The sequence below is a fragment of the Spinacia oleracea genome, chromosome 3 (assembly GCF_020520425.1).
Source record: "Spinacia oleracea cultivar Varoflay chromosome 3, BTI_SOV_V1, whole genome shotgun sequence".
NCBI lineage: Eukaryota > Viridiplantae > Streptophyta > Magnoliopsida > Caryophyllales > Amaranthaceae > Spinacia > Spinacia oleracea.
The window spans coordinates 52,351,133-52,378,406 of record NC_079489.1 but is presented as its reverse complement, the minus strand read 5'-3'; the positions used below and the strand labels follow the sequence as shown (position 1 = coordinate 52,378,406).

The 27,274-nt window shown below is 39.8% G+C and overlaps 1 protein-coding gene across 1 annotated transcript; it reads right to left on the bottom strand.

Annotated features, from left to right (window-relative positions):
• Nucleotides 1-14,514: 14,514 nt before the first annotated feature.
• Nucleotides 14,515-25,982, bottom strand: LOC130469690 (uncharacterized). Its single transcript, XM_056839118.1, has 5 exons — nucleotides 25,847-25,982; nucleotides 24,411-24,540; nucleotides 21,311-21,458; nucleotides 14,931-15,150; nucleotides 14,515-14,822 (listed from the first exon to the last, which is right to left on the bottom strand). The coding sequence occupies exons 1-5, from the start codon at nucleotides 25,980-25,982 to the stop codon at nucleotides 14,599-14,601; spliced, it is 858 nt and encodes a 285-aa protein (XP_056695096.1). The 3' UTR covers nucleotides 14,515-14,598.
• Nucleotides 25,983-27,274: the final 1,292 nt, after the last annotated feature.

The following is a 27,274-nucleotide window of genomic DNA, read 5'->3' as shown; positions in this document are numbered from 1 at the left end:
AAGCCGTCTTGAGTCACAAACAAAAAAAAAGGAAACAAATGAAAAGTGCAAAAAAAATAATAAAATGTGAATAATAAAAAAGAAACTTTGCAAAAGCGCCTCTAAAGTTAATCTAAAAAGAAAAAGAAGCATTTAGTGCACCAAAAAAATATCCGCCCAGAAACCATTTTCAGCGCCCAGAGCTGGGCGCCGAAATCTTTAGCGCCCAAGCCTGGGCGCCGAATCTCCCTGCTTGCTAAAATTTGTCCAGAAGTGCTCGTCATTTTATCCGCACATACACGGAACAATAACGAACACTTGGGGGGTACAACACGTATTCAGATATACGTACCACCAAAAAACGTACTCAAAAAAAAATATAAAACAAATTTTTGGCTTACGGCAAAGCAGCAGATTAAAATAATAATAAACTTCACTTATTCTACCATTTCAAATAATATGTTTCCACCTCAGAACGTACTTGTTTAAAATCGGCATTCTAAGAAACCATTTTCTAGGATAAGAACTACACAAGACCTGATTCCAAATTAAATCTATTTAAGGAGGATACGTAGGCAATCCATGATTCGGTCCAACCAATTTGCAAAAATGTTAGAGCCTATAGAATAAAAAGAATAAGAAATAGAGTCCCTTATTGAAATTTAACTACTTGCAATCCAAGTCGAAAGAAAAATTTAAGTCAAAGAAAGAATCCAAGTCGTCAAGATGCCAAAATGAGCACACATCGAAAAATAATAAAGGGCACGTACCCTTGCCAGAAGGAGCACTCACACTCCTAGGAACTTAGCCAAGACTCAAAAAGATCGCTTTGCCTCGATTGAATGGGGGCTAGCGCAAGCGTCCATGACCTCTAAAGTACTCGACTTCACCCTCCCTAAAGCGAACTAACTCACTTAAAGACCTTCTTTTACCACTAGACATAGTCGTTCGCTTAAAGACCTTCTTTCGCCACTAGACACAGTCATGATCGCCAACAAGTAATAAGGGCAGTAAGCTTGCAATAAAGTGGATTGTTCTACGGCGTCGCCCCATCGTTCCTTCGAACTCAGGGCACCCGTTCATGGTAATTCGAATGCTTGCTAATCTCCTTTGAAAAAAAATCAGACATTGTCAATAGGACTTGGCACTTAACCAAGGCTCACCCTACTCCGACATATGACACGGGCATCTAAAATCGAAATCTGAAAGCATCCTTAATGGGAAGACATAATAGCAATTGGGGGCTAAAAATTGAAATGAAAGAGCTAGGGAAAGAACTAAGTATACCTTGACCTTTTATACAGACATACACCGAGTAAATCTAAGTCAATTTGAAAACGGTTTATATTCCCGCAATTCTGGAAAAGATGGCCTTAAAAGCCTAAAGCATATGCCAAACGGGCACAAGTATATCTTGACCCCTGCACCCTGGCTTCCAACAAATCCTTAGACAGCATTCCAAAAATCGTAACAGTATTTTGATTCACTCGTGTAATCCTGTACGAACCCTTCTATAAATCAACTTGCTTAGGACACCTCGGATTGTACACAGTAGGATTCGGATTTTAAATAACTTCCAAATAATTTTCAAAGACTTCTTCGAACATAATAAAGAGTCGTTGGTTTAATTTAAGTATGCGTTTATCCCGATGTTGCAAGTGAGTCAAAAGATTTCTAAATATGATTATGGGTAAAGAAAGGCACCTAGCTTTTGGTTAAGGCACACTTCAACATGTGACTACCTTGACCATGGCAATGTCGCACAATACGACATTTACAAAAGAAGTAGAAGATCACTACTCGAACGTACCTCGCACTAAACGAGTCTGGTTCAAACTATTCACGCTCCATGTCACCATGAATGCACAAAAACGTATGCAAGGCATTATAGCACCAAGCCAATCCCGTAGCTACAGTTGGAGGCTTGAGAAAAACACTCTAAAAATGCTCGAAATGACGATTTTATCCCAAATTCTCGATGCTAATGCTGTACATACATCATAGGGGCACAGTCCTAAGCTTTAATCGTGTAAAATGAACCTTAGAATGGCTACAACCCCTCCCCAAATTCTAAGCGCTACTTAAAATATATAAAGTCACCCCACTAACAAGGGTAACTGAAAAACTCCGATCAAACCACTGCACATAACGCTCGCCCTATAAAGCGCCCGTTACACAGTCTACATCGTTCCAAAGCAAAAGCGAAAAAAAAAATCAAAAAAAAACTGTCAAAGTTCTGCCCAGAAATCATTTTCAACGCCCAGAGCTGGGCACCGATATCTTTAACACCCCAGCCTGGGCGCTGAATATCTCTGCTTGCTAAATCTTGCCCTGATATAAAAACAAGAAAGAAACACCTATGAATCCTCGCATCGAACGAAGTAATAAGCCGTGCAAACCCACGCAGAAGGTGCTACACTTATTCGAACACCTGAACAAGGCATGATGAAATACTCCAATGCAAATGATATCCCAACACCTGGAAGAATGTTCTAAGACACGTCGTTAGGCCACACAAGCTACGTCGCACCATAAGTTCAACCGTCCCACGGTACAAGTCTAAAAGCAGAGTAAGGCATGTTGCACTAATGTAGGCACGACCAAGAGCACGTGTAAAAGAGGCAAAGACTACTTATCGCCCAAATTCAAAATGCAAGCCACACGACTTCTACATTAAGGATTAAAGGTAGCAAAATATTACCTACCACGGAAGGGATAGCTCGCACCTACACGAGCGGAACCCCAAGACATCTTTCTCGAAAGAACCTACAAAAATCGTACGCCAAAAGGAAGCATCCCAACATGCATACTTGGGGGCTCCAAGCTACGAAACAACCATAGCAAAATAAAAAAATAAAAAAAATCTCGAAGCAAATGTTTGAACAATCGAAAGGGCACGATGTTTGAGCCCACTTCATGAATGGGCCTGAACCCTATCAAGCTTCTAAGCAAAATATTCAAAATCATCGTTGCTCAAAAAAAAAAAATGAAACAATTCAAGCAATCTGATTAATGGGCTGCACACAACGGCCATTCTATGAACGCTCGTTCGCACATACATATCATCATTCACGAACACGTTCAAAAAATATAAGAGCGATCAAAGTCTTACACCTCAAGGTACGTTCCTTGGGCCATATAGACTCGCCCAACTATCGCAATAACTGTACGCCTTAAGAGCAACAGTTCCTTAAAATAATCGCCCCAAAGCAACAAGCACCGTAGTCCACCAATCGGCTACGGCTTCTCAAGAAAATCATCACGTTCTAAAAACAAAGAAAAAAAGAAAAAAAGAGAGAATACATAGAACTTCCAAGTGAAATAAGCGAATGAATAAGAGGCCAACTATGTCATCAAGAAACCTCGCCAGAAATTATTTTCAGCGCCCAGCGCTGGGCGCCTAAATCTTTAACGCCCAGACCTGGGCGCCGAAAATGATTCCAGACCCAAAACGCAGCCCTAACTTCTATTGGGCCCTGCCATATTCATTCGGCTTTAAAATTGTCGATTTCTTCACTGAAAGTCGCACCTCACGGCTTTGTCAAAGTAGCACACCACTACAAAGGTCGCTCGCACATACGAGCATGACCCCAAACATGATTACAAGATGCGAAAAACACCCGACGAGCCCCAGTGCTTGGGGGCTCGCGCAAAATAGACTCCAACGAGGAGCGCGCGATCAAAATCACATTCCCGGACTGCGCCATACACCATATCATGTTTGGATATCTCAAAGAAATATATTGTTAAACAAAAATATACACAGTGTGGACCCACTTATAGGACACATCTAATCAGGAAATATTACGACCCACCAACAGTTTGTAATCACAAAAGCCCTTCTACATAGGCAAAATAAGAAATTCAAAATGGGCTCGCCCACCCTCAGCGGGCGGGGTCTGCGTCACTAGCCGCGCAAGTCCTCAGTTTTCGAAAAATAAAGTCTTCAAATTTAAAATAGGCTCGCCATCTTCAGCCGGCGGGGTCTACGGCGCAAACCACGTAGGTCCTTATTTTCAAAAAAAATAAAATAAAATTTCAAAACAGATTCGTCCACTTCTATCGGACGGGGCGTCCACCCTCAGCGGACAGGCTCGCCCATCATCAGCGGGCGGGGTCTACGTCACAAACCGCGTAGGTCCTTATTTTCAAAACATCAAAACAGATTCGTCCACTTCTATCGGACGGGGCGTCCACCCTCAGCGGACAGGCTCGCCCACCTTCAGCGGGCGGGGTCTGCGTCACTAACCGCGCAGGTCCTTAGTCGCTGCAGCGATAACCTTTTTCGGTTTTCCCTTTTTCTAAAAATTAAAGGATTGGTTTTCCCTTTTTCCAAAAATTAAAGGATTGGTTTTCCGTTTTTCCAAAAAAGAACGATGTGCTGGATTTTCCTTCGTTTTACGTCCTATAAAAACAAGGGGGTTTTCTCGTTTAGCTAGCCTGAAAATGAGAATCTTTAAAAACGTTTTACCTCGTGATTGGGCTTGGCCAGGCCCAATTACACTTTACAGCTTTAATTTCGAAAACATCTGTAGCTACTCCCAATGACAAAGTGAGGGAGTTTCTACGCACCTTTAGATCCTTCCAATGACAAAGTGAGGAATTTTCTATACTATCAGTTGACAAATCCCAATGACACGTGAGGGATATGTCGACACTTCAAGTGATGACCCTTAAGTCAAATGTTATCACTCGGGGGCTCGTGAGACCCTCGCCAAAACAGGTCACCATGGCTTGTATGACGCACTCCGTCTAATACTTTGACCATCGTCTTACTCCAAGACTCAGTCAAAGTGGGGGCTAACTGTAGACACCTACATTTGTCCCCATTCCCGAAAGGGAAGGTTCGATGATGAAAACATAAATCTCCACTTGACAACGCATCTCCTATAAAATAAACGAATCTCAATTCCCTTTTTCATTTCACCCGAAACCTGCTATTTATAGAAACCTGCTAAAAATAGTAACTGCCGTAAAAGGTAGATTCTAAAAGTGGCAAGTCATAAAAGATAGAAACCTCTCAGAATTAGGTGTTGCATTCCAACATAAATCCTAAATGAGATAGAAAACTGCGAGGATCCTATTCCTAATATGATTTAGAAATTAGAGTTACGTATTAATTAAAATTCTAACGAGCCTAGAGTTCGTAACGGGCCCAGACGCATTCCGTCATAAAATTGATACGCGCTAAAAGACTCGAATTAATCTCAAACTCTACGGATTTCAGGAATCCGAATCTGACTAAAGAAAAACAGCCCATACCCTATTTTCAACGCCTGGCTCTGAAAATACCTGGGTACGTGTTTTTTCCTAATTCTTTGTGGATTAGAACTCTGCAATTCTATCTTTCCACGAACTCTTCCCTATAAATAGGCCCCTAAATTCGACGTGAAAGAACACACAACAACACACAATTATATTCTGAGTATTGACTCCAACCCTTAGCCTAAGCCTCTCGCTGCGAAACTGTTCACGCGTTCTGTCGCAATCGATCCATAAATCGAACAGAACGCATCCTGTCCCATAATAGAGATTCGTTAAATAAAAAGGAGAAATAGCAAAGTCAAAGTGGTTAGTTTTCTGAGAACCGTGACACACCTCTCAAGGGTGCGTCGTAATGTGTCCCTTTTCGATGATTTAACTGCTTTCCTCGCCCTTTTTATGAACTGTTAAACTAACCAAACCTGATTGTTCTATCACGCCTAACAAATATAATATTTTTGAGAAATCGGATTATCATGCTAGGTCCCTTAATTCTATTTAAATCAGATAATCACGATCGAATTAGTATTATATGTTGCATATCGCTAAAATCAACTCAGATTAGTTTAATAGTTAACGCATGTCCCTTCAATTATTTATGCTGAGCTAGTAAGGATATCCTGCCTCTGGAGTTATCGACGAGCGAAGTACTCCTCTCGGTAGTTACAGTCCCCTGAACCCTCAATCTCTACCTTGCGGGTGTATATTGAGAGATCCCCACACCAGGGATCACAAGGGAACCTACGGCCGTCGTGGTCAAACATAATTGCACTCCCTTTATGTCACGATAACCGGGTTTTGTCAGTTTTTCTCATTGTCGTTAAAAACTGAATGGCGACTCCTATATTACTAGTCAATTGGGTGTATACTCACAGGAAATCCAATTACACTTGATTGAATAAAAAGAATCGTCACACCCACGAGGGACAAGGTCACGCATTAGCCTCGCGCTTTTTCGACCCCCTCACAGAGGTGCCTAGAGCTTTAGAGGTGATTGAGGAAATGGCCATCCATAGTGCCCAATATGGAAATCCTAGAGGTTTTGTCGACCGGGGTGTTAAGCATGAGATGAATTCTATTGAACAGCTTACTGCTCAACTAACTGCCCTACATCACAAGCTAGATAATATACAGATCGCATCCTCCCAATCTGCCCAACATGCTAGTGTCGCTGCAATGAGTGCCCAATCTGCTAATGTTTGTAATAGTTGTGGGATGCAAGGCCATTATGCACAGGAATGCCGGAGCTCCATCGAACAATGCAATGCATTCCAGTCCTATAAGCAGAACAATCCGTATTCCAACTCATACAATGAGGGGTATAAAAACAACCCCCTATTATCATATAGGAGTACTAATGTTCAGAACCCCCACCAGATTCAACACCCTCCACCACCACAACAACCCTACCAACCGCGGAGTAACTACAACTCGCAGCCTAGTGGACCACCTGGCTTCCCTCCACAACCTCAACCCACACAACCTGATCCCATGCTTGTAGAGATGAGGAATATGATGTTGGAATTGCAGAGATCTCTGAGCGAAAAGGATGCCAAAATCGATGCCCTCACTGCTCATAACAAGATCATGGATAAACAGTTGGCACAAATGGCTACCGCTCTTGCAGAGAGACCCAAAGGTCAACTCCCTTCACAACCTGTGACCAGAGAGTTTGTAAATGCTGTCACTTTGCGGAGTGGATATGAGTATGATGGGCCACCTATGACTATAGAGGAAGGGGTTGAAGTATATGTTAGCGGTGCTGTGCCAAGAGAAAGTGAGAAGGTGGTCAAGGATAAGGAAGCTGACACAAGGGTTGAGAAGAAAGTTGAGATAAAAGTTCCACCTATCAAACTTCCCTTCCCTCATCGTCAGCTAAAGAACAAGCTAGACAAGCAGTTTGGTAAGTTCTTAGAAGTGGTAAAGAATCTGCAGGTAACGGTCCCTTTCACTGAATTGATTACTCAAGTACCTGCATATGCTAAATACATGAAAGACATCTTGACTAGGAAGAGAGAATTTAGTGAGGTGGAGACTGTTGCATTTACTGAAGAGTGCAGTGCCTTACTACAAAATAAGTCTCCACCCAAGTTGAAGGACCCCGGGAGTTTCTCTATCCCGTGTAATATTGGCAACCTTTTTATTGACAAAGCCTTATGTGATTTAGGTACCAGTGTTAGTGTCATGCCCCTGTCTGTATGTACTAAGTTGAACATGGGTGATTTAAAAGTTACCAACATAACTCTGCAAATGGCTGATAGATCTGTAAAATACCCCCTAGGTGTTTTAGAAGATGTGCCTGTTAGAGTAGGTAAATTCTTTATTCCTGTTGATTTTGTTGTTTTAGACATGGAAGAGAATAGGCAAATTCCTATTATTTTAGGTCGGCCTTTCCTACACACTGCGGGGGCAATCATAGATGTCAAGAATGGCAAGCTGACCTTAAATGTGGGGGATGATAAGGTTACTTTCAATTTAACCCATGTTGCTAAGAGCCCTATGGTAGAGGAGTCATGTTTTGAAGTCAATGTTTCTAATGATTATTTTAATACCAAATTGACTCATACTAACTCTAATAACTCCTCGAAAAAAGCACATGTTTCAAATTGTTTTGCAGGTGGAGGTGATCGGAGTATGAACTCTTCGGCATGGGTTCGAAAGAAGGGACGGGCTGATGATGCCGCGACCCAAAAGGCCGAAAGTTCAGTAAACGGTGGACACCGTATTCATGATCGGGGTCGTGGTCTGTCACTTCCCGCACCACATAGCTCATCCAAGGCAATCGATGTGACACCAGATGGCACCATCTTTGGTGCCCCCATTCGATGAGCTGTCGTGGCTCTCATCCCTTTCATGTCGATTGTCTGCGCAAAAACGGATATTGTGTAATGGGGACATTACTTCAATCTAATAGGGGATGACTATTTCATTATCCATTTATTGCTTTAGTAGTATAAGTTTGATTTTTGATTCTAATTTTTGTGTGTTTAGTTGGTATTTTCCATACCTACGTGTGTTTAAGTATTGTTTTTGGTGTTAGTGAGGCGAGAAGAAGGCATTACGTTGTTTGGGTGTTTAATAATGTGCAGGCCTAAAGCTCCAAGTTCAAGAAAGTGAAATTACGTACAAGGCCAAGCACGCTGCGAACCGCCCGATCCGAATCGGGCGAGGAGCGCCCGATCGGGCGCGTATAGATGAAATTAATGCAGCTTATTTTTGCCCGATCGGGCGCAGCATGCCCGATCGGGCGGTCTGACGAGTGGAATACCCGAGTCGGGCAATTTTCTGCCCGATCGGACGCATAGGGCGAGTGGTATGCCCGATCGGGCGAAATTATTTCGCCCGATCGGGCGGTTGATGAAATTTTTGAGGAAAAGTCAAGGATGATTCTGGGCAGGAAAAAGTCAAGAAAATGAGCATTCGCAAATCGCCCGATCCGGATCGGGCGAGGTGCGCCCGATCGGGCGCGCACGCATGAAAAGAAAAGGATCGCATCCCGCCCGATCGGGCGGAAAGTCGCCCGATCGGGCGAGACGCGATTTCAGCGATAAACTCACGGTTTCCCCAATCTTTCTTCACTTCCTCTTCATCTTCAACCTAACTTTTTCTCACTTCCTCCATTAAACCCCAACTTCCAAAAACTTCAAACCACCATATCTCCCTCAAATCTCCACCAAATTCAACAATTCTTTCATCAAAATCATCCTCTCATCATCCTCTACAACCTACACCTAACCGATTTGAGTTTTCTCTCATCCCCAAAAAATCCCCAAATTCACCCAAAAAGCTCAAAAACTCAAAAATTCAGATTTTTCATCAATGGCAAACCGACCACAAAGGAAATGCACGAGGGTACCAAGAAATCAACATGAGGCTTCCACGAGCCGAGCTCGGGAACCGACACCACCACCTCCACCGCCGCAATTCGAGCCCGACACGGATTTTCCGGATGTCATCTTTATTACGGAGGAGCAACGAGCACGATTCATGCACCTCAAATTGAGGGAGGTAATCCCTACTCGCTTTATATGTCAAAAATCCTTGCATGAAATGGGAATTGAGCGTGATGTAAAACGGGTTTTTGTTGGTGTTGGTATGAGTAACATGTATAGTATGCTCCGTCTCACATTTAGACGGTTGACTCTAGAATTCTTGAGTAGTTTTAATGTGCGTAGGGATGGTTATCGAACCGTGTCATCGGTTCAATTTCGTGTGATGAATAGAACCTACACCATGAGCTTATCTGATTTTGGTAGGATTTTTGGATTATCTACCACATATAGTAGGAAACCTAAGGAGACCCATAACAACTGCACCATGTGGGGAAAGCTTACGGGCAATGATAATCCCGGGAGTATGCAACATTTGCATGCTTCCAAGATACAACACCCGGTACCCATTGTCTTTTACAGGTTCCTAGGATTTACAATCTTTGGTAGGGATGAGACCCAGAACATAAGGAGTACGGAGCTAGAGATCCTAGGTGGCTACGTTTCAGAAGGAGAGGAGAGCTACAAAATGAACCTTGCACATCACATGGCCTCTCAATTTTACTCCATAGCCACTTCCACACATACTACCAAAATTACCATTGGTGGGTTGATCACCCACATAGCCATGGCCACGGCCAACTTTACTGAGGCTAACCAGATTCCAGTTCTGGGTAGCAACTTGCTTGATTTGGCTTATTTTGCTGGACTCCGTAGGCTACAGGGGGAGCATGGGTGATTTAGGCCGGGAGCCATGTACTGGATGTTCGAGGAAAACAGGCTTTTCACCTTGCCTGACCCTCAGGGCCGCACTAGTTTCAGACCCGGTCAGGCTCATTATCTATTTGTTGGATTTGAGCAAGAGCCTCAGCCTAACCCCCAGCCTCAGCCTGACCCTCAGCCAGAGCCCCATCAGTACCAGCCAGAGCCTCGCACCTACTTCAGGAGGGGGCGTCGAGACACGGGGAGGCCCCAGAGTGGCCCGGTAGTACATGAGGAGCAGGGGTCCATTGATGAGAGGTTGAGCAGACTTGAGCTCGGGTTCCGGGAGTTCGCAGCTGATCACTAGAGGACCATGTTCCCATTTTATGATCAGTATGCCAGGCAGGGCTATATTGCCCCAGATTACGAGCACCCTACCTGGTATACCTATCCCGCAGAGGGATATGGAGCTCCGGGTTCTATGGGCACCTTCACACCCACCCAGTACGGAGGTATGTTTGTACATTGTAGGTATGTTTTTCTTTTCGCAATTCTTTATTTTGGTGTGTTTAATGCTTTCTAGATTAGTTTATTGCTTTGAAAAAAAAATACAAAAATACGTTCCGATGAATACAATATCATGCTTCCCTGTGCCCCTTTGATTGAAAATTGTTTTGATTCTTGGTATTTGATGACAAGCAATGTAGATGTGTTAGCCATGATTTGATGTTCGATTGTTTTGATGCCTAAACATGAGTCAACTCCGACTAACTACTTGTGGACTTGGTGCTTGACTAGTTGACTTGGTTAGGATGTGTGATAGCTTCCTGGTGTGCCATTGATTTTGAGTATTAGTTTGCAACTATTAGTAATGTTTTATGACTCATATACATGCACATTGTGGAGGACGAAGGCATTTTTCTATTTAGGTAGCCTTCAGATGAAATTAGATACGTTTGTTCCCTCTTTTTCTACCCATGTTGTGCTTGTGCCATTTATTCGGTGACTAACCACATTACAAGCCCGTAAATTCCCCATTGGTTACTAGTCCCAAGCCTAGCTTGGGGGAGCTAATAGTAGTGAGGTGAGGGAGTTGTAGTGTGGTACATTTTGAGCATATTGAGTATTGAAAAGGGAAGTTCTTCTTATCATGATTGTTGTTGAAAAAAATGAAATGAAAAATGAATGAGATGAGGAGAATAAAAAAAAAATCGTGTGAAGGTTCCAAAAAAAAAAATGAGATTCAGCAAGAAAAAAAAAAGAAGGAAAAATCGTATTCTCAAGAAAATTCAAAGCATTGTTTCACTCAAGTATTGTAATTTCGTATCTTTATGAGTGATTGATTTTAATTGTGAAAGAAAGGCAAGAAAGTATAGTGTGGTTTGTTTGTTGTTTCATCATGTGTTGAGTGGGAGAGTTGTGGTCATCATTTGTGGTTGATCATGGTTTTGCTAGGATTTATGCTCCCCAAAGCCAAGGCTTTAAGCTCACATTTTACCCAAATTTACCGCGCCCCTACCTAAGCCTATCATTACAAGCTTTGAAGACCTTCCGACCTTTGTGCATAGAGTCATATTAATGTGAAAGTAGTTGTTTATCAATGCAAGTTATGACATGACACATTCCGAGTCGACTACTAGGTTGAGTGCATGTTTTTCTAGACACACGAGTGTTGTGAGTTTGGGAGGGCATTGTACACATATATGTTGGGAGGGGAGCGAACGGGTACATTTTTTATCTGCCACATAAATGAGTGATGAGTGTGTGAGCACTAGTCTTGAATTCCATTGTACACTTGTGGTTCGCTTTGCGTGACGATTGTTGAGGTGGATTGGCGGTTGAATGAATTTGATTGGTTAACATTGATGCATGCTTGTTGGATTTTTCCTCGAATTATGTTTTTCATTTTGAATTATGTCGGGGGTGAAGTTGGTTTGTGTTCATCGATGATTTCCTTGCTTAGGGAGAAGCAAGGATCTAGCTTGGGGAGGTTTGATATGCATGTTTTATATAGTATTTTTACCCCCGTCCCTTAGTACTTTTATGTGTCAAACGTGCTCTTAGGAGCCGTTTCTAGTACTAATGTGTGTTATTGAGTGTGCCTTGAGTTTCAGGTTTGATTATGAGAAATTGGTCGTTTTAGACCCGTTTCATTGTTGATCTAGGCCACTATATGGGTCCGAGAAGTTCGGGACCTCCATCGTCGACTTTCGGGAGCCTTGGATGCTTATGGTTGAGCCCCGGGAGTTAGACTCAGTGATATGGGCGAGCTACATTGAAGATTGCAAATCGCCCTGGAAGCTGAGGGCGAAATGCAACCATCGGGCGGAATTATAAGCAATCTGGAATCATCAACGCGCGCCCGATCGGGCGCAGCTCGCCCGATCCGCATCGGGTGGTCAATCTGGAGGCTGTATGGAGAGTTCACAAACCGCCCGATCGGGCGGATTTTGGCCCGATCGGGCCGACTATCGAGTGGATCGCCCGATCGGGCGAAGCGACGCCCGATCGGGCGACGCCAACCCTCAGCACTTATGCGCGAGTTTTCTTTCCGCTTTTTGGGCTTTATTTTGGGCAAACTATATAAGCAAGCCTTAATTGTTTTTAGAGAATACTTTTATTTTTCTAGTATTGAAGCTTAGTATTATTTCCTTAGCCTAATTTTCTCTCTAGTTTATGCAAAAACACTTAGTTTAATTCTCAATAAAACTTCAAGCTTTCAATTCCCTTGTTCTTCAAATAGGTATTAATTCTTATTTCAATTCATTGTCTTGCTTTAATAATGCTTTTAATTATGATTATTGCTTTGTTAATTGTCAACATGCTTGAGTAGTTTAATTTCTAGGGTTGGGGATCCATGAATAATATGAAGGGATGATTGAATGATTATGATTGTTGGCATTGTAATTGATTCCTATTGATTGGTTTATTTCACTATACAATTAGATTTGCGCAGGTTTAATTGTGGTAGTTATGCAATGTCAAATTAAGATTTGAGAGATGCAATTTGATGTTTAGGCTTATGTCAATAGGTAGAATTAGAGTTAATACGTAGCGAGAGCCCGTTAATTCTAAGTCTATGATTAGTATCGACTTGAGAGAGCATGCTAATCTAATTAATTACTTTGTTGATTATCGTGATTGTTCAATGTCCTGGATTATTATTTGTTGGCAAACCTATACCCTAGATTCCTTAATATATTGATTCATTCTCGTTTAATATTCGTTCTTAGTCTTAGTACACAAACCATCAACCAACTTTGTTCACAATAGTCTAGATTAATTAATTGATAGTAGAAAGAACGCCTCACTAGTGGAAAAAGGGTCATTTGCATCGCACTTTTAAGCACATTTGCGTCGCACATCGTGCGTGGCAAAAGCTCTCGACGCAAATGACTAAAAGTCATTTGCGTCGCACATTTGTGCGACGCAAATGAACCTTATTTGCGTCGCACAATTAGCTAATGTGCGACGCAAATAACTTTTCAGGCATGGTGCTGAAAAGTCATTTGCAACGCACATTAGCTAAATGTGCGACGCAAATGACTTTTCAATATGTTAAAAAAAATGTCATTTGCAACGCACATTAGCTAAATGTGCGACGCAAATGACTTTTCAATATGTTAAAAAAAATGTCATTTGCAACGCACATTAGCTAAATGTGCGACGCAAATGACTTTTCAATATGTTAAAAAAAATGTCATTTGCGTCGCAGATTAGCTAAAGTGCGACGCAAATGACTTTTGGATATTCTTAAAAAAAATGAGCTGCTGATTTTATTTAATCCATAGATTAAATAAAATAAGCAGCTTTCAGTACTAGTATATTCAGAGCATAAAAATAAAAGTAAACTAGGTGAAAATTTTGACAATATTTCCTTTGTAATTTGACCCTCCCCAATACCGGGAATGTTATAATACATTAATATATACCTGTCAAAACAGTTTACAACCCAATAAAGGGCAAATTCACCATAGACCAACCAACATGTTGATAACCTAACTACACTTTAAACATAAAAGTTTAAGTAAATATTACAATAAACTAGCTAAATATCGACATTGCTCATAATGTAATCAGCCCAAAGAAAACAAACAAAATAGCAGAACAATCACATTCTTAGCAACAAAGGCAATACATATTCACCCTTATTAAGAAAAGAAAAACATTAGAGTTGCATAACCCCAAACCTACTCTCAACAGGAGGTATAATAGTCTGCTAGTCTTGCTACCATTTGCAGTTTGAATTGCATTCAGAACAATTATATTCATATAAGGAAACAATAATTAAACCTCAATTATATGGGAACATTTCAGAAAAAGTAATAAACGCTAGCAAGAATTGGGGAATCAACAACAGAACATTAAAATTTGAACTTAGACCTCACAATAATCAAACACACGAGCTGTTATTTATTGTATGCACAAAATGGCAATGTGAAAAACATGTATCATTGGATAAGCAACTGAACATTTCAAACATAAGACATCCAAGGTGAGCAAGGGTGAAACCTGTAATCAGGTCTAAAGTCATGTCCCCATTTTGAAACACAATGTACTTCATCGATGGCAAATAAAGCTGACATCATACAGTCCCAAGTGACAACAGCAGGGCATTTAGAAACAATTCAAACTACAAGCAATACCAGATGATGTACAAATGTGTTCACCTAAGCAGTGTTTCGAGGCAAACGTATACAACGGAATACATGCCGTTCATTGCTTTCTTCTCAACGGTGTTATCTGGTTGTCCTGATCCAAGGAAACATGCAGAGATGCCATGTTTTGATAGCTTTAAGCACTGGTCATGCATCAAGCTTATCAATGGAGAAATCACGACCACGACCTTCCCTGTCAAAAGCGCAGGTAGCTGAAAGCACAGAGATTTCCCTGTAGAAACATTAAAGCCTCAAAAACATTGACACAGTATATACATTGTACAAAGGATTCAAGAAGAAATGCACAGAAAAGGGAGAATAAGAATCAGAAAATAAATACCAGACCCTGTTGCTGCAAGAACAAGACAGTCTTGCTGAGAAAACCAAGCACCAAGAGCTTCCATTTGAAAACTTTTCAACCCGGAGTACCCAAAATGTTTACGCAGCAGGCTGTTGGCTTTCTGGTCCCAGTCTGGTCCAAGTTCTACATCCTCTACTGTTCTATGGGCTGAGTTCAGACTGTAAGATGTCAGCGAAGATTTCTTCGAGGTTCCAAAAGACTAAATTAGTTGTTTTTTCTGTCATATATGTGGCATATGTGTGTCTATTAAGTTCTTGCTTCTACTGCAGGGTTGCCTAGCAATCATGGTAGACAAAGAAAAAAATCCAAAGGTAAATCTTACTGAATTTTTTCAACAGGATGGACTATATGTTTCATGATACTGTCTTAGCTAGTTAATGAATCTCTTTTAAGAGTTCGACATAATCAAAATCTTAAAATCAAAATCAAAATCTAGGGTTCAAACAATCAAAATTTAGATTCATCTGAAATCAAAATCCTAAAATCAAAATCAAAATCCTAAACAGATTCGACATAATCAATAACAAACTACAACATCTGAAATCAAAATCCTAAAAAGGTCACATTACATCAAATTCAATTCAACACTTAATTTATCATCAAATTCAAATCAATCACTTAATTTATCATCAAATTCAAAGCGAAACTCATAAAAAATTGAAAAAAAAATACTTGAATTCACAAACTAACCAACATAACTAAACCCTAAATTCAAATGAAAAAAACCAGAGAAAATTAATTGAACATGGAAATCAAGATACTCAAATTAACAATCCAAACAATTGGGCAAAAAGATACTCAAATTCACACATTAACCAAAATAATTAAACCCTAGATTCATAAGATTTTTTTTAAAATGTGCAAAACTAATTGAATTTGGAAATCAAGCAATATGACCCAGCGTGTTTCTTACCCTTCAAAAACCAAGCAATATGACCCGCCGGAAAATGCAAACCAATCGTATTGACATTTTCGCGGCACCGACACCTAGAGTTTGCCTCTTCGCGGTAGTTTAGCATGTTTCTTAGAGGCAGTTCGGCGTATTCGGCGTTTCTTAGCCTTTTTCGCGGCAGTTCGGCATGTTTCTTAGCCTTCTTCGCGGCGCCGACACCTAGGGTTTGCCTCTTCTTGACATCGCAGATCTTGAATTTTCAGAGAAACCCAATTGACTATATTTGTGACAACTTTGGTGAGAGGAGATGTCGAAAAATAAGGTTGATATTGTGTTGTTGGAGGAGAGATGAAGAGGTGTTGGAGTACCAACAATGGAGATTCTAAAAGAATAGATGAGAGAGAAAGATAGAAGAGGCGGAAAGTTTGCGGTGTTGGTGTGGTGTGCTGGGTCAAAGCGAGAAAGTACATTCCTAGGTGGACACGCATTGCATCGCAGATTTACAAATCTGCGTGGCAAATGACTCTAGGATGCTCCTAGAGTCATTTGCCACGCAGATTTGTAAATCTGCGATGCACTTGATTGAGTCATTTGCCTCGCAGCTTTGTAAATCTGCGATGCAAATGACTCTGGGGGGCATCCTAGAGTCATTTGCCTCGCAGTTTAACAAAGCTGCGACGCAAATGAGTAAATTTTATGCTAAAATTTGTTATTTGCATCACATGTTCAGAATGGCGTGGCAAATGCGGGGATGCAAATAAGCCTTTTTCCACTAGTGCCTGTTTCCCTGTGGATTCGATCCTGACTTCCCTTGCTACCTAGCTAGTGGACCTTAGGTTATTTTTGATTAGGTAATACGACTTTAGCCTGTCACCGTAAGCCAAAAATTTGTTTTATATATTTTTTTGAGTACATGTATTTTTTGGTGGTACGTATGTCTGAATACGTGTTGTACCCCCCAAGTGTTCGTTATTGTTCCGTGTATGTGCGGATAAAATGACGAGCACTTCTGGACAAATTTTAGCAAGCAGAGAGATTCAGCGCCCCGGCTGGGGCGCTAAAGATTTCGGCGCCCAGCTGTGGGCGCTGAAAATGACTTCTGAGCGGATCTTTTTGGTGCGCTAGGTGCTTCGTTTTTCTTTTTAGACTAACTTTAGAGGCGCTTTTGCAAAGTTTCTTTTTTATTATTCACATTTTATTATTTATTTTTGCAATTTTCATTTGTTTTCTTTTTTACTCGTGACTCAAGACGGTTTGAAAGATGGGTTGAATAAGATAGGATAATTTGTATAGGCATTGGTCAAGCATGAGGATTATATCTGCTAGGACTCACAATTTGCAGCCTCAAGCTAGTGTCACGAGTTTACATCAATCAAGGCCAATGAGTAGTATGGGGACGGCTCAAGGGTATATCAACAGGATGTATCCACACAAGTTATATGGTCATTATGATAATGGTGGTGTAAGAACAGGTTTTGGGCTTTGGAAATAATGGGTATGGCGCACGTGTCAATGGCCGTGCGTGGTTTGCGGTTGATAACAAGTTCAAAAACAAGAGTTGAGGTAATGGTTTCTTGGTTTATGAGAACATGGATGGGTTAAATGAGCTGAACAGGGACCCCAGAGCGAAGGCGTCTAAGAGCATAAGGATTGGAAAGGGTAGACATCGTAGAATTTTATGATTTGGATTGGTTGACTCATTTCTTTTCCTTCGTTTACTTGGGTAGATTTCGCACTTTGGGAGGTACGGGCTAAGTATTTCATGGCTCTTTTCGCTCTCCCTTTTCTCTTTCTCTTTTTCTCTTTTTGCTTGGGATTTCTCCCCAACATAAATCCTCCAATCAATTTTTTTTGTTTGGGCTAAAAGGTAGATGGTTGTGGTCTTTGAGTCACGAGGCGAGACTGAGTGAGCCTCGTTTGGTAGGCCTATAGTGGACCTTTAATTTTAGTGGGCCTAGGGTGGACCTTTAATTTTAGTAGGCCTAGGGAGGACCTTTTAAATTGTCTTACTTTGCAAGCGTATTTAGTCGTTTCTTAAAATGTGCAAATAGCGTAGATTCAAAATGTTATTTTTACCTTATTGAAATTTAACGAAAGAATTACATCGAAAATAATTTTTTTTGCTTCTTTTCAGATTCCAGTTTTCGGGATTTAATTGGAAGTTGTGATTTAGACTCGAACTTTCATTAACTTTTCTGATTATAACCCGTGTATGAATACAAGGAGGTGGCCTAGACTCAAAATAATGACGTGGCGTAAGCCTATAATACTTGACTAAGCGATTCTCAGACTTAGGCTAATTGGACCATAACTTTCGTTGGTTGACTCTTCAGATTTTAACCCTTGGGTGTTCATTTGTCGTGCGCCATTTTGCTTAATGTTGGCAAGGTAGTTAATTGGGGAGATCGAATTTTTATTTTTGCAAGGCTAGAATCATTAGTGCGGCTTCTCTCTTAGTGTGTATTGCTTTACCCCAATGGTAGCCTTATGGCATGCCGATTTGGGTATTTTCATGGTTTGTCATGTTGCATTCATGGAAAATCTTTTAGTCCGTACTTAGGAGTATTTCAAGGAGCGAGTGGCTCGAGAGGACTATGATGGTCGTGACCCAATGTGATCATACGCCTTGAGGCCATTAATTTTTTCTTGCCAATGGTATTGACACCTTAGGTTCACTTTGGGGGTTGTGCGACTATGATGTATTTTCAGAATGTGACTGTTTCCATTAATTTTTTCTTGCCAATGATTTTCAGAATGTGACTGTTTCCATTTTGCAAATACTATAATGTATTCTTTTTATTGGTGAGAGAGAGTATTGAGACCGTAGATTCTTAGCAAGGGATGACAATTACATATGGGTGCTTATTGATTTAAATGTTAGGAAGGGAGACTCAATATGATTTAACCTTTTTACTTGCAGAACGACACCAAGCATTAGGACCGATTCTATGGATAAGACAACTAAAACTTAGGATTTAGATTGTACTTTGGCATAGCCTAGTCTAGACTCGGATTTTTTTTATTCGAACATTATTTTTCCTGAAAACTTCATTTGAACATTATTTTTTGAATACTTTGCCCATGTGACATTCAAGGTTATTTCAATTAGCATGTTCGGTTTTGGTGCTGAGCATTGTCGTCGTAGGAGGCCTAACAACAACGCAAAGAGTTATTCTTTTTTATGAGTCGCTTTTAGAATCGAGTGCTTTTTCATACGCCCTCGTAGAAATTTTTTTCACGAAAAGTTTTTTTTTGCTACGTATTTTCTTCACGCGTGGGCAGTGAGGCTGTTGTGCCTGACCAAAAGGCCAGGCAGCAACTTCAGCGCCCAGGGTAGGGCGTGAGAAATTTCGGCGCCCAGCCAGGGGCGTTGAAAATGCGTCCCTGGCTGGTTCTCGTTTTCTGTTTGCGTCTACTTTTTGTGTATGCGACTTCGATTTTGCGTTCTTGCCTAATAACGTCCTTTACGCGTTACAGCGTTGTGGGATCCGTTACAGGCCATCCCGAGCGTCGCTTATTTTTTTGGCGATCGTTCGGGTTTGCGGAACACGTATTTCGGTATAACCCTTTGGAAAATTAGTCTATGAATGTTTGGACAATTTTTAAGGTCGTTGGTTTTCTGGGATAGTTTGTCACACACAATCACATATTTCGCTACACATAACTAACATTCATTATGAGGCGATAATAACATGTCATGTAGTTTATGATAGGTTTCTATGGGTAGTTATTTGCGCCTGGCTTGGTACCGCTTCTATCGTAGATCCAACACATGCCCCGGTCAAGGTAGTGTCTTCAACAGACGAATTTCGCTCAAGAGGCCAACCCGCAAGTGCAAGCCAAGGGGGCATGCAGGCGAGAGGGACCTAATGAGCGAGCGATTGGGTTCGGGATAGGTGTACTACCTGCACAAGTACCGAGTGGGCAACATGCGCGGCGTATGCACCCTCCTATTGGCGAAAAAAGGTATCCTTAGTCCCAACTCCCGAGGGAGCCGAGATTCGTTATGTTGTTCTGCCCGTTCACATTAATATGCTGATTTTCAGGTCGTCCCAACTTGATGGGGAAATAAACGCGGGGTAGGATCGTTTCACCCTTCGGCTATTTTGATTACCTACAAGCACGAGTATTTCCTTCACTATCCCCAGTGGAGTCGCCACTGTGAGGGGGTCGAAAAAGCACGAGGCTAATGCGTGACCTAATCCCTCGTGGGTGTGACGATTCTTTTTATTCAATCAAGTGTAATTGGATTTCCTATGAGTTTACACCCAATTGACTAGTAATATAGGAGTCGCCATTCAGTTTTTAACGACAATGAGAAAAACTAACAAAACCCGGTTATCGTGACATAAAGGGAGTGCAATTATGTTTGACCACGACGGCCGTAGGTTCCCTTGTGATCCCTTGTGTGGGGATCTCTCAACATACACCCGCAAGGTAGAGATTGAGGGTTCGGGGGACTGTAACTACCGAGAGGAGTACTCGCTCTTCGATAACTCCAGAGGCAGGATATCCTTACTAGCTCAGCATAAATAATTGAAGGGACATGCGTTAACTATTAAACTAATCTGAGTTGATTTTAGCAATATGCAACATATAATACTAGATCGATCGCGATTATCTAATTTAAATAGCATTAAGGGACCTAGCATGATAATCCAATTTCCCAAAAATATTATATTTGTTAGGCGTGATAGAACAATCAGATTTAGTTAGTTTAACAGTTCATAAAAAGGGCGAGGAAAGCAATTAAATCATCGAAAAGGGACACATTACGACGCACCCTTGAGAGGTGCGTCACGGTTCTCAGGAAACTAACCACTTTGACTTTGCTATTTCTCCTTTTTATTTAACGAATCTCAAATTATGGGACAGGATACGTTCTGTTCGATTTATGGATCGATTGCGACAGAACGCGTGAACAATTTCGCAGCGTAAGGCTTAGTGTTATTCGGATGGAACACGTACAAGAGGGGGGGGTGAATTGTAATTTGGAACTTGCTTCTAACTTTTTGCGGAATTATAAAAGAAACTTAAAAGCAAGTATAGAAAATAATGCAAGAGAGAATTTAGCGTGGAAATCTTCTTGAAAATTATCAAGAAGACAAAACCACGACCACGGGGGATTTTAACGACGAGCTCTCATTCATCAAGCGAACGACCCTGTTACTAACTTAATTGGAAACTCTATCAACCCAAGTTCCCCGTGAACTTAGGATCCCATACAAAGAGTATAACATTCACGCTTAGTTGTGTTTAACTCTCTCAAGACTTCAATCAAAGCCTTTCCAAATACAATAGGAACTCACTCAAGTTCCTAACCCAAACCTGTTACAATATATGAGAAGCGTAGAAGAACTGTAAAGGAACAAGAACTTTAGTGTAGGAACTGAAGGAACTTAGAACTCAGGAACTGACTCATAAACGTGGAACAAATATATTTTCTTTAATTACCTTCCACGTAAACCAGACTCTGTGGAATGACTGAGAAGTCAGACACCTTGGAATGAATGCTAAGATCCTCTTTTATAGTGTTGGAACTCCTAACTGCTTTCCCCATAATCTCTTCAACTATCAGCCATATTCCCATGTTCCTAGGCATGTACCCATGACCTCTATAGTTGATGAGAACGTGGTATATGAACGTGGATATAATGTACTTGGGGAACAAGCTAATACCAAGTAATGCATCCTAGTTTCTAGGCGTGATCCTAACATCAATAACTAATATGTCAGTTATATTTAACGTGTTATATTAAACGTGATTTAATAACTGATTTCATAGGATTCCTAAGTTAATAGGAACCTACCTAATTAATCTACTGATAAACGTATATTAATATTTGACTAACCTAGGATACCCAAATTAGTAGGACTCTAATTAATTAATTAGTTAATTCCAAGATACCCAACTTAACAAGACTCTAATTAATTAACTAATTAATTCCAAAATATAAAACATATTTATCTTATTAAGAATCCTAGACTTAGTCAATTACCTATTTATTTAAGGACTTTTAATCAAATTAAAACTCTTAAATAAACTATCCTAAATCACGTTTATATTCTAAACTTACTGACAATTAGATTAATGCATATTGACATTATACTTGGGATGCATACCAAGTTCCTAGACACGAGTTCCACGAGTTCCTTTTAATACCTTGTTCCATTACCTTTCACGTTTCCACATACTCACATGAATCCTAGAAAATAAACTCTTGTTTCTTGTCTTCATGTTTCATGCTGCTCCGCATGTTGGTTGTTCCTCGGGAACAAGTGCTCCGCATGTTGGTTGTTCCTCGGGAACAAGTGCTCCTCGGGAACAATGGTTGATCCTCAGGAACAAGCATCTTTAGGAACAGCCATCTTTAGGAACAGCCATCTCTAGGAACATCCATCTTTAGGAACAGCCGTCTTTAGGAACAACCGTCTTTGGGAACAGCCGTCTTTGGGAACAACCGTCTTTGGGAACAGACGTCTTTGGGAACAGCCGTCTTCGGGAACAACCTTCTTTGGGAACAGCCATCTCTATCGGGATTCCTCTAGCTCATCTGGAGTTCTAGTTCTTCCGCATGAACTTTAAAACTCCCAGCTTCTCTAGAGTTTATCCTTAGGAACTGCTCTGCAATTCCAGCTCTGGATTTTATGCTTCTTTGTTATAAGCATCTCACAATCATCAACTTCCAGTAAGCTTTATTATTGATGACTTGGGCACAACTATTCATTAATGATCCTTGCACACATACAACTTGAAAACCACGTTAGTTGATTACGTTAGTTTGTCATCATCAAAACCATATTGGCTCAACAATTTCCCCCTTTTTGGTGATGACAAACCAAGGCAAAGTAATAATAAAACTAACAGAAACTTAGTAGCAAGATCATTATTTAGTAGAGAATAAAACATAAATAACTATTAATCATCTTATAAAAGTAGGAAATAAGTATCTTTGCCTTTTCTCTTCCCCCTTTGACATCATCAAAAAGTGTACTTCGTTTCAAGGATTTATAAACAATCTTCTAGATGTACATTGACACCACACCACCAAGAACATATAGTTAATGGTCAAACATGAGGCAAAAGAAAGTATTAATTTGCTCAAACGTCAATCTAGTAATATTAGCCATCCTCACGCATACATCAATAAATCAGTCAAAGAAGCTAAAGTGTAGTTGTCAACAGTATAATCTCATTTTCACCAAAGTGCAACACATTAATAAGAATAAGTCAAATGTCCAATGAGTTCCAAAGAAAATAGATAATTGATGGAAAAATTTATGAAGAGATAAGCAGGCTAGTGGGATGAATAGATTTATTCCTTTGTCACTTGTTTCTCAAGCATGCCTCCCTTTTTCTCACAATTTCAACTGAAGTTCCTCCTCATAAAATACATTGTTGTTCCTTCTCTTTCTTTTTCTATTCTTCTTTAGCAGTACATAGTGTCCTTTTCTTCTTCATATAGTTTATTTGAAGCTTTTTGATAGTTCCTTCATTCGATAATTTTTGTAGGAACTTACGTTTATGGTGTAAGTTCCCTTGTGAATCATTAAAGAACTTGATATTTTTTAAAGATAATTCTTTGAGATACTGAAACCTTCATTTGTTTTTCAACTTGGAAACTTAACTGCTTGTAGGAACTTCTTATCCCTTCTATTTCTTCCTTCACATAGCTCTCCTTTTGTTCCCCTCTTTTTCTTTTTCTTTTTTCTTTTTTTTTTTCATTTTTCTTCTGCCTTCCTTTTTTTTTCATCTCCTTTAATTTTACCTTTCAAAATTACATCTCTATTAATCACCTTCCTCATTAGTTCCCCCTCAACAATTGCTACATCATGTAAGTGACAAAGGAGGAATATTTAGTATAGAATTTTTATACAGTGATGAATTTTTTAAAATGTTTATGAAAAGAAAATAAATCAATGTGTGATATTAATTGATTTGGATCTCTAATATGTTGTAGAGATACGGTAGGAAAAGTGTAGGAAATATTTTTGTGAGGAACAAGAGTTTAATTGGTGGATATCATGGAAGAAAGAAATTATCACACATTACAGGATTTGGACATTCTTAATAGTGCACATGGATCGAATGAAAAAGCCTTATTTTGTTCCATAAGGAAATGGAACTTCACTTTTTGCTTCTTTTTCCTTTTTATTAACGCATAAGCAGTTTGGAAACTAAGGGTAATATTACAAAGACATCAGTGAGTCCTTAATTCAATTCTAGCTCATGACTACGTACAAGACATAGAAAAATTGTAGTGTCAATTTTATAAGGAAGACTATTCACATAAACTCTACACCTATAATACACAATTCAATGAGTCTTAAGGGAAATTCAAAGAAAATTCAACGAATTTCAAACTTATATAAGATTTTCCTACATTATTAAGAAGCCTTTTAGTGAGAGAATAAAATATATTGCTAATGAATCACTAGGAACAACTAGTGCCATGCGTTGTTCCCCCTCACTTAAGCATTCATATAGTCTAGTTATTAAATCAAGGAACACTACTTTTCTTGGGTTCCGTATTGAAACAAATAACAGACTGTTGAAATAAACATACCTCAGATTCGACTTAAAGTCAAAATTTTTCATTAAACATAGTTGTGAATCTTGAAGTGTTCCTTTGTCCGAAAGTTCCTCTTCGGATTTTGATCTATATTCCCATTTAAGGTGCTGATGTAATATGCCATCTAAAATGCCGCACCATCATGAGTTCCTAAGCATAAGTCACGGGTCATCAATGAACCAGCGAGTTCCTCCATGTTGAACTTGAACTTGCAGGAACAAGGAAGAAACTGGTGCGTCAAGTTTCTGACAGATTAGTGTGCACCTTTGTTTGTTCCTGTACCAATTCCTTAGGCAAGGGAACCCAACATGATTTGGGTCCCTTCTTGTTAGTAATGACTGTTAAAAATATAATTAAAACAACTACTACTACCAAGATACAATATGCATTCATATAAATGATATTCAATATATTCATGAAGCATATAAAATAATAATTCTTAGGCAAAAAAAAAAAAAAAAAAAAATTAGCAGTGTATAACGTTGCCGAAAAATTAAAAATTTCAAGTTCCACAGATTCTTGTGTGCATTTTCTCAAAAGTCGTTTCCTTGAACTAATTTAAATATACTGGAGTTTTAAAAATAAATTGAAAAATCGGCTATTAAAAATAGATTTTAGATTTTTCAAATTCGATTTTAAATCAAAATAAAACAGTAGTTCCATTAGAAACAATGCAAGGAACAAGCAATAAATTAATGTATGCACATAAATAAAGTCTAAAGGAAGATATATTTACCTTAGAAGATTGTCTGTTACACCTTGACTGGCCTTTATTTGACAATGAAATTCAGATCTCCCTTGTTCCTTTGAATATGTAGGACCGAGTTCCTTTCGTCAAGTTTCTTGTAATTGTTCCTCCTTCCAGGAACTTAACTCAGCAGGGTTGCCTGCTTATCAGCGAGTTCCGGCTCTGATACCAACTGTTATTCGGATGGAACACGTACAAGAGGGGGGGGTGAATTGTAATTTGGAACTTGCTTCTAACTTTTTGCGGAATTATAAAAGAAACTTAAAAGCAAGTATAGAAAATAATGCAAGAGAGAATTTAGCGTGGAAATCTTCTTGAAAATTATCAAGAAGACAAAACCACGACCACGGGGGATTTTAACGACGAGCTCTCATTCATCAAGCGAACGACCCTGTTACTAACTTAATTGGAAACTCTATCAACCCAAGTTCCCCGTGAACTTAGGATCCCATACAAAGAGTATAACATTCACGCTTAGTTGTGTTTAACTCTCTCAAGACTTCAATCAAAGCCTTTCCAAATACAATAGGAACTCACTCAAGTTCCTAACCCAAACCTGTTACAATATATGAGAAGCGTAGAAGAACTGTAAAGGAACAAGAACTTTAGTGTAGGAACTGAAGGAACTTAGAACTCAGGAACTGACTCATAAACGTGGAACAAATATATTTTCTTTAATTACCTTCCACGTAAACCAGACTCTGTGGAATGACTGAGAAGTCAGACACCTTGGAATGAATGCTAAGATCCTCTTTTATAGTGTTGGAACTCCTAACTGCTTTCCCCATAATCTCTTCAACTATCAGCCATATTCCCATGTTCCTAGGCATGTACCCATGACCTCTATAGTTGATGAGAACGTGGTATATGAACGTGGATATAATGTACTTGGGGAACAAGCTAATACCAAGTAATGCATCCTAGTTTCTAGGCGTGATCCTAACATCAATAACTAATATGTCAGTTATATTTAACGTGTTATATTAAACGTGATTTAATAACTGATTTCATAGGATTCCTAAGTTAATAGGAACCTACCTAATTAATCTACTGATAAACGTATATTAATATTTGACTAACCTAGGATACCCAAATTAGTAGGACTCTAATTAATTAATTAGTTAATTCCAAGATACCCAACTTAACAAGACTCTAATTAATTAACTAATTAATTCCAAAATATAAAACATATTTATCTTATTAAGAATCCTAGACTTAGTCAATTACCTATTTATTTAAGGACTTTTAATCAAATTAAAACTCTTAAATAAACTATCCTAAATCACGTTTATATTCTAAACTTACTGACAATTAGATTAATGCATATTGACATTATACTTGGGATGCATACCAAGTTCCTAGACACGAGTTCCACGAGTTCCTTTTAATACCTTGTTCCATTACCTTTCACGTTTCCACATACTCACATGAATCCTAGAAAATAAACTCTTGTTTCTTGTCTTCATGTTTCATGCTGCTCCGCATGTTGGTTGTTCCTCGGGAACAAGTGCTCCGCATGTTGGTTGTTCCTCGGGAACAAGTGCTCCTCGGGAACAATGGTTGATCCTCAGGAACAAGCATCTTTAGGAACAGCCATCTTTAGGAACAGCCATCTCTAGGAACATCCATCTTTAGGAACAGCCGTCTTTAGGAACAACCGTCTTTGGGAACAGCCGTCTTTGGGAACAACCGTCTTTGGGAACAGACGTCTTTGGGAACAGCCGTCTTCGGGAACAACCTTCTTTGGGAACAGCCATCTCTATCGGGATTCCTCTAGCTCATCTGGAGTTCTAGTTCTTCCGCATGAACTTTAAAACTCCCAGCTTCTCTAGAGTTTATCCTTAGGAACTGCTCTGCAATTCCAGCTCTGGATTTTATGCTTCTTTGTTATAAGCATCTCACAATCATCAACTTCCAGTAAGCTTTATTATTGATGACTTGGGCACAACTATTCATTAATGATCCTTGCACACATACAACTTGAAAACCACGTTAGTTGATTACGTTAGTTTGTCATCATCAAAACCATATTGGCTCAACACTTAGGCTACGGGTTGGAGTCAATACTCAGAATATGAATTGTGTCTTGTTGTGATTTCACATCGAACTT

Coding starts and splice junctions, on each gene's coding strand:
- LOC130469690 (XM_056839118.1), bottom strand. CDS start 25,982: ATGGGAATATGGCTGATAGTTGAAGAGATTATGGGGAAAGCAGTTAGG. Junction 24,541..25,846: donor GAGTCTGGTTTACGTGGAAG/GTAATTAAAGAA, acceptor GCGGCATTTTAG/ATGGCATATTACATCAGCAC. Junction 15,151..21,310: donor CAGTCATTCCACAGAGTCTG/GTTTACGTGGAA, acceptor CAACTAATTTAG/TCTTTTGGAACCTCGAAGAA.